Consider the following 8,111-nt stretch of genomic DNA (forward strand, 5'->3'; position numbering starts at 1 on the left):
TAGTCGTATGTGAGCGAGGAGCGAGGGCAGCTGTGGATACAGACCTGTGCTTCCAGTAAAGGTAGTCGTATGTGAGCGAGGAGCGAGGGCAGGTGTGGATACAGACCTGTGCTTCCAGTAAAGGTAGTCGTATGTGAGCGAGGAGCGAGGGGCGGGTGTGGATACAGACCTGTGCTTCCAGTAAAGGTAGTCGTATGTGAGCGAGGAGCGAGGGGCAGGTGTGGATGCAGACCTGTGCTTCCAGTAAAGGCAGTCGTATGTGAGCGAGGAGCGAGGGCAGGTGTGGATGCAGACCTGTGCTTCCAGTAAAGGTAGTCGTATGTGAGCGAGGAGCGAGGGCGGGTGTGGATACAGACCTGTGCTTCCAGTAAAGGTAGTCGTATGTGAGCGAGGAGCGAGGGCAGCTGTGGATGCAGACCTGTGCTTCCAGTAAAGGTAGTCGTATGTGAGCGAGGAGCGAGGGCAGGTGTGGTTACAGACCTGTGCTTCCAGTAAAGGCAGTCGTATGTGAGGGAGGAGCGAGGGCAGCTGTGGATACAGACCTGTGCTTCCAGTAAAGGTAGTCGTATGTGAGCGAGGAGCGAGGGCAGCTGTGGATACAGACCTGTGCTTCCAGTAAAGGTAGTCGTATGTGAGAGAGGAGCGAGGGCAGCTGTGGATACAGACCTGTGCTTCCAGTAAAGGTAGTCGTATGTGAGCGAGGAGCGAGGGCAGCCGTGGATGCAGACCTGTGCTTCCAGTAAAGGTAGTCGTATGTGAGTGAGGAGCGAGGGCAGCTGTGGATGCAGACCTGTGCTTCCAGTAAAGGTAGTCGTATGTGAGTGAGGAGCGAGGGCAGGTGTGGATACAGACCTGTGCTTCCAGTAAAGGTAGTCGTATGTGAGCGAGGAGCGAGGGCAGCCGTGGATGCAGACCTGTGCTTCCAGTAAAGGTAGTCGTATGTGAGCGAGGAGCGAGGGCAGCTGTGGATACAGACCTGTGCTTCCAGTAAAGGTAGTCGTATGTGAGAGAGGAGCGAGGGCAGCTGTGGATACAGACCTGTGCTTCCAGTAAAGGTAGTCGTATGTGAGCGAGGAGCGAGGGCAGCTGTGGATACAGACCTGTGCTTCCAGTAAAGGTAGTCGTATGTGAGCGAGGAGCGAGGGCAGCTGTGGTTGCCGGGTGGAGACGTCATGGCGGACCCAGCTTAGCAACGCCGTAACCACGGTTTCCTCGTCTGGAACATTCATATCGTCGGACGACAACAATCTGTCCATCTCTTCTAGCGGGAGGAGGAGAAATTCCTGACCTTCCACCACCTCCACAAAGTTCTCCTGAGATAGGAGAGAGAGAGAGGGGGAGGGAGGGAGAGGGATAGAGAGGGAGAGAGAGAGAGAGAGAGAGAGAGAGAGAGAGAGAGAGAGAGAGAGAGAGAGAGAGAGAGAGAGAGAGAGAGAGAGAGAGGGAGGGAGAGGGAGGGAGGAGGGATAGAGGGGAGAGAGAGAGAGGGAGGGAGGGAGGGAGGGAGGGAGGGAGGGAGGGAGGAGGGAGGGAGGGAGGGAGGAGGGAGAGGGGAGAGGGGAGGAGAGGGGAGGGGGAGAGAGGGAGAGAGGGAGAGAGGGAGAGGGGGAGAGGGGAGGGGAGAGAGAGAGAGAGAGAGAGAGGGAGGAGAGAGAGGGAGAGAGAGGGGGAGAGGGGGAAGGAGGGGAGAGGGGAATAAAGCAGCTTTTCCAGTCACCATAGCAACCCTCCATGGAAACAGCGGTGGTGATGATGATAACGGGGAGACCGTGTGAAGTGAAGTGAATGGAAAACACACGACAGGGGAAGGGGTAGTGTGTAACCTACCATGGTGTAGCTGTGAGCAGTGTGGTGGAGCTGTGTAACAGCTCTGTGTGTCTACAGGGGAAGGGGTAGTGTGTAACCTACCATGTTGTAGCTGTGAGCAGCGTGGTGGAGGTGTGTAACAGCTCTGTGTGTCTACAGGGGAAGGGGTAGTGTGTAACCTACCATGGTGTAGCTGTGAGCAGCGTGGTGGAGGTGTGTAACAGCTCTGTGTGTCTACAGGGGAAGGGGTAGTGTGTAACCTACCATGGTGGAGCTGTGAGCAGTGTGGTGGAGCTGTGTAACAGCTCGTGTGTCTACAGGGGAAGGGGTAGTGTGTAACCTACCATGGTGTAGCTGTGAGCAGCGTGGTGGAGGTGTGTAACAGCTCTGTGTGTCTACAGGGAAGGGGTAGTGTGTAACCTACCATGGTGTAACTGTGAGCAGCGTGGTGGAGGTGTGTAACAGCTCTGTGTCTACAGGGGAAGGGGTAGTGTGTAACCTACCATGGTGTAGCTGTGAGCAGCGTGGTGGAGGTGTGTAACAGCTCTGTGTGTCTACAGGGGGGAAGGGGTAGTGTGTAACCTACCATGGTGTAGCTGTGAGCAGCGTGGTGGAGGTGTGTAACAGCTCTGTGTGTCTACAGGGGAAGGGGTAGTGTGTAACCTACCATGGTGTAGCTGTGAGCAGCGTGGTGGAGGTGTGTAACAGCTCTGTGTGTCTACAGGGGAAGGGGTAGTGTGTAACCTACCATGGTGAAGCTGTGAGCAGCGTGGTGGAGGTGTGTAACAGCTCTGTGTGTCTACAGGGGAAGGGGTAGTGTGTAACCTACCATGGTGAAGCTGTGAGCAGCGTGGTGGAGGTGTGTAACAGCTCTGTGTGTCTACAGGGGAAGGGGTAGTGTGTAACCTACCATGGTGTAGCTGTGAGCAGCGTGGTGGAGGTGTGTAACAGCTCTGTGTGTCTACAGGGGAAGGGGTAGTGTGTAACCTACCATGGTGTAGCTGTGAGCAGCGTGGTGGAGGTGTGTAACAGCTCTGTGTGTCTACAGGGGAAGGGGTAGTGTGTAACCTACCATGGTGAAGCTGTGAGCAGCGTGGTGGAGGTGTGTAACAGCTCTGTGTGTCTACAGGGGAAGGGGTAGTGTGTAACCTACCATGGTGTAGCTGTGAGCAGTGTGGTGGAGCTGTGTAACAGCTCTGTGTGTCTACAGGGGAAGGGGTAGTGTGTAACCTACCATGTTGTAGCTGTGAGCAGCGTGGTGGAGGTGTGTAACAGCTCTGTGTGTCTACAGGGGAAGGGGTAGTGTGTAACCTACCATGGTGTAGCTGTGAGCAGCGTGGTGGAGGTGTGTAACAGCTCTGTGTGTCTACAGGGGAAGGGGTAGTGTGTAACCTACCATGGTGGAGCTGTGAGCAGTGTGGTGGAGCTGTGTAACAGCTCTGTGTGTCTACAGGGGAAGGGGTAGTGTGTAACCTACCATGGTGTAGCTGTGAGCAGCGTGGTGGAGGTGTGTAACAGCTCTGTGTGTCTACAGGGGAAGGGGTAGTGTGTAACCTACCATGGTGTAACTGTGAGCAGCGTGGTGGAGGTGTGTAACAGCTCTGTGTCTACAGGGGAAGGGGTAGTGTGTAACCTACCATGGTGTAGCTGTGAGCAGCGTGGTGGAGGTGTGTAACAGCTCTGTGTGTCTACAGGGGGGGAAGGGGTAGTGTGTAACCTACCATGGTGTAGCTGTGAGCAGCGTGGTGGAGGTGTGTAACAGCTCTGTGTGTCTACAGGGGAAGGGGTAGTGTGTAACCTACCATGGTGTAGCTGTGAGCAGCGTGGTGGAGGTGTGTAACAGCTCTGTGTGTCTACAGGGGAAGGGGTAGTGTGTAACCTACCATGGTGAAGCTGTGAGCAGCGTGGTGGAGGTGTGTAACAGCTCTGTGTGTCTACAGGGGAAGGGGTAGTGTGTAACCTACCATGGTGAAGCTGTGAGCAGCGTGGTGGAGGTGTGTAACAGCTCTGTGTGTCTACAGGGGAAGGGGTAGTGTGTAACCTACCATGGTGTAGCTGTGAGCAGCGTGGTGGAGGTGTGTAACAGCTCTGTGTGTCTACAGGGGAAGGGGTAGTGTGTAACCTACCATGGTGTAGCTGTGAGCAGCGTGGTGGAGGTGTGTAACAGCTCTGTGTGTCTACAGGGGAAGGGGTAGTGTGTAACCTACCATGGTGAAGCTGTGAGCAGCGTGGTGGAGGTGTGTAACAGCTCTGTGTGTCTACAGGGGAAGGGGTAGTGTGTAACCTACCATGGTGTAGCTGTGAGCAGCGTGGTGGAGGTGTGTAACAGCTCTGTGTGTCTACAGGGGAAGGGGTAGTGTGTAACCTACCATGGTGTAGCTGTGAGCAGCGTGGTGGAGGTGTGTAACAGCTCTGTGTGTCTACAGGGGAAGGGGTAGTGTGTAACCTACCATGGTGTAGCTGTGAGCAGCGTGGTGGAGGTGTGTAACAGCTCTGTGTGTCTACAGGGGAAGGGGTAGTGTGTAACCTACCATGGTGAAGCTGTGAGCAGCGTGGTGGAGGTGTGTAACAGCTCTGTGTGTCTACAGGGGAAGGGGTAGTGTGTAACCTACCATGGTGTAGCTGTGAGCAGCGTGGTGGAGGTGTGTAACAGCTCTGTGTGTCTACAGGGGAAGGGGTAGTGTGTAACCTACCATGGTGGAGCTGTGAGCAGCGTGGTGGAGCTGTGTAACAGCTCTGTGTGTCTACAGGGGAAGGGGTAGTGTGTAACCTACCATGGTGTAGCTGTGAGCAGCGTGGTGGAGGTGTGTAACAGCTCTGTGTGTCGACAGGGGAAGGGGTAGTGTGTAACCTACCATGGTGAAGCTGTGAGCAGCGTGGTGGAGGTGTGTAACAGCTCTGTGTGTCTACAGGGGGGGAAGGGGTAGTGTGTAACCTACCATGGTGTAGCTGTGAGCAGCGTGGTGGAGCTGTGTAACAGCTCTGTGTGTCTACAGGGGGGGAAGGGGTAGTGTGTAACCTACCATGGTGTAGCTGTGAGCAGCGTGGTGGAGCTGTGTAACAGCTCTGTGTGTCTACAGGGGAAGGGGTAGTGTGTAACCTACCATGGTGTAGCTGTGAGCAGCGTGGTGGAGGTGTGTAACAGCTCTGTGTGTCTACAGGGGAAGGGGTAGTGTGTAACCTACCATGGTGAAGCTGTGAGCAGCGTGGTGGAGGTGTGTAACAGCTCTGTGTGTCTACAGGGGAAGGGGTAGTGTGTAACCTACCATGGTGGAGCTGTGAGCAGCGTGGTGGAGGTGTGTAACAGCTCTGTGTGTCTACAGGGGAAGGGGTAGTGTGTAACCTACCATGGTGTAGCTGTGAGCAGCGTGGTGGAGGTGTGTAACAGCTCTGTGTGTCTACAGGGGAAGGGGTAGTGTGTAACCTACCATGGTGTAGCTGTGAGCAGCGTGGTGGAGGTGTGTAACAGCTCTGTGTGTCGACAGGGGAAGGGGTAGTGTGTAACCTACCATGGTGAAGCTGTGAGCAGCGTGGTGGAGGTGTGTAACAGCTCTGTGTGTCTACAGGGGGGAAGGGGTAGTGTGTAACCTACCATGGTGTAGCTGTGAGCAGCGTGGTGGAGCTGTGTAACAGCTCTGTGTGTCTACAGGGGGGAAGGGGTAGTGTGTAACCTACCATGGTGTAGCTGTGAGCAGCGTGGTGGAGGTGTGTAACAGCTCTGTGTGTCTACAGGGGAAGGGGTAGTGTGTAACCTACCATGGTGTAGCTGTGAGCAGCGTGGTGGAGGTGTGTAACAGCTCTGTGTGTCTACAGGGGAAGGGGTAGTGTGTAACCTACCATGGTGGAGCTGTGAGCAGCGTGGTGGAGGTGTGTAACAGCTCTGTGTGTCTACAGGGGAAGGGGTAGTGTGTAACCTACCATGGTGAAGCTGTGAGCAGCGTGGTGGAGCTGTGAGCAGCTCTGTGTGTCTACAGGGGAAGGGGTAGTGTGTAACCTACCATGTTGTAGCTGTGAGCAGCGTGGTGGAGGTGTGTAACAGCTCTGTGTGTCTACAGGGGAAGGGGTAGTGTGTAACCTACCATGGTGTAGCTGTGAGCAGCGTGGTGGAGGTGTGTAACAGCTCTGTGTGTCTACAGGGGAAGGGGTAGTGTGTAACCTACCATGGTGAAGCTGTGAGCAGCGTGGTGGAGGTGTGTAACAGCTCTGTGTGTCTACAGGGGAAGGGGTAGTGTGTAACCTACCATGGTGGAGCTGTGAGCAGCGTGGTGGAGCTGTGAGCAGCTCTGTGTGTCTACAGGGGAAGGGGTAGTGTGTAACCTACCATGGTGTAGCTGTGAGCAGCGTGGTGGAGCTGTGAGCAGCTCTGTGTGTCTACAGGGGAAGGGGTAGTGTGTAACCTACCATGGTGAAGCTGTGAGCAGCGTGGTGGAGGTGTGTAACAGCTCTGTGTGTCTACAGGGGAAGGGGTAGTGTGTAACCTACCATGGTGTAGCTGTGAGCAGCGTGGTGGAGGTGTGTAACAGCTCTGTGTGTCTACAGGGGAAGGGGTAGTGTGTAACCTACCATGGTGTAGCTGTGAGCAGCTCTGTGTGTCTACAGGGGAAGGGGTAGTGTGTAACCTACCATGGTGAAGCTGTGAGCAGCGTGGTGGAGCTGTGAGCAGCTCGTGTGTCTACAGGGGAAGGGGTAGTGTGTAACCTACCATGGTGTAGCTGTGAGCAGTGTGGTGGAGGTGTGTAACAGCTCTGTGTGTCTACAGGGGAAGGGGTAGTGTGTAACCTACCATGGTGAAGCTGTGAGCAGCGTGGTGGAGGTGTGTAACAGCTCTGTGTGTCTACGGGGGGGGGTAGTGTAACCTACCATGGTGTAGCTGTGAGCAGTGTGGTGGAGGTGTGTAACAGCTCTGTGTGTCTACAGGGGAAGGGGTAGTGTGTAACCTACCATGGTGTAGCTGTGAGCAGCGTGGTGGAGCTGTGAGCAGCGTGGTGGAGGTGTGTAACAGCTCTGTGTGTCTACAGGGGAAGGGGTAGTGTGTAACCTACCATGGTGTAGCTGTGAGCAGCGTGGTGGAGGTGTGTAACAGCTCTGTGTGTCTACAGGGGAAGGGGTAGTGTGTAACCTACCATGGTGAAGCTGTGAGCAGCGTGGTGGAGGTGTGTAACAGCTCTGTGTGTCTACAGGGGAAGGGGTAGTGTGTAACCTACCATGGTGTAGCTGTGAGCAGCGTGGTGGAGGTGTGTAACAGCTCTGTGTGTCTACAGGGGAAGGGGTAGTGTGTAACCTACCATGGTGAAGCTGTGAGCAGCGTGGTGGAGCTGTGAGCAGCTCTGTGTGTCGGCGTAGCTTCGTATCCCCAGACAGTTAGAAGGGTGGAGCTGTTTGATGAGGAAGTTACAGCAGGCCTGGACCACCGGCTGCAGCTGGAGGAGACACGATACTGACAATATACACTCTATAGTGTCCTCTCTCAACTCCACACGACCTGGACACACAGAGACACAGAGAGAGAGAGACAGAGAGAGAGAGACAGAGACACAGAGAGACAGAGAGAGACACAGACACAGAGAGAGACACACAGAGAGAGACAGAGAGACAGAGAGAGACACAGACACAGAGACAGAGAGAGACACACAGAGAGAGACAGAGAGAGAGACAGAGATCGACAGAGAGAGAGAGAGAGAGACAGAGAGAGACAGAGAGACAGAGAGACACAGAAACAATTTGATCACTTTTGTTGCTAAGAATTGAAATGTAAACTTGTAGTGTATTCAAGATTTAAAGTGTGTGTGTGTGTGTGTGTGTATACACACACACAAAAATACATAACAGTTTATTAGGTACACCCTAAAACACACACAACAGTTTATTAAGTACACCCTAAACCCTATCTATCTATCTATCTATCTATACACACACATTCACCTGACAGTTCATTAGGTACACCTATCTAGTACCGAGTCGGCCCTTTTACTCCAGAACAGCCTGAAGTCTTCGGGGTATTCCACAAGGCGTCAGAAATGTTCCACAGGGATGTAGGTCCATGCTGACGCCATGGCATCAGGCAGTTGCTGCTGATTGGACGGTGGTACATTCACGCTGCCAACAGCCCGTTTCATCTCAACCCAAAGAGGCTCTATAGGGTTGAGGTCTGGGGACTGACCAGGACACTGAGAGGGGTCTGGGGACTGACCGGGACACTGAGAGGGGTCTGGGGACTGACCGGGACACTGAGAGGGGTCTGGGGACTGACCGGGACACTGAGAGGGGTCTTGGGGACTGACCGGGACACTGAGAGGGGTCTGGGG

At 54.5% G+C, this 8,111-nt stretch overlaps 1 protein-coding gene across 1 annotated transcript in view; it reads right to left on the bottom strand.

Moving 5' to 3' along the window:
• LOC106591767 (kelch-like protein 5) overlaps positions 1–7,336 on the bottom strand; it is a gene marked incomplete at its 5' end in the record, with an annotated part of 29,210 nt that extends 21,874 nt beyond the window's left edge. Inside the window, 2 exon segments of the mRNA XM_045713074.1 lie at positions 1,101–1,313; positions 7,092–7,336. Of these exon segments, the coding sequence (XP_045569030.1) occupies positions 1,101–1,313; positions 7,092–7,336 (458 nt within the window).
• Positions 7,337–8,111: the final 775 nt, after the last annotated feature.

This window comes from Salmo salar, unplaced genomic scaffold, assembly GCF_905237065.1.
Source record: "Salmo salar unplaced genomic scaffold, Ssal_v3.1, whole genome shotgun sequence".
NCBI classification, from domain to species: Eukaryota; Metazoa; Chordata; class Actinopteri; order Salmoniformes; family Salmonidae; genus Salmo; species Salmo salar.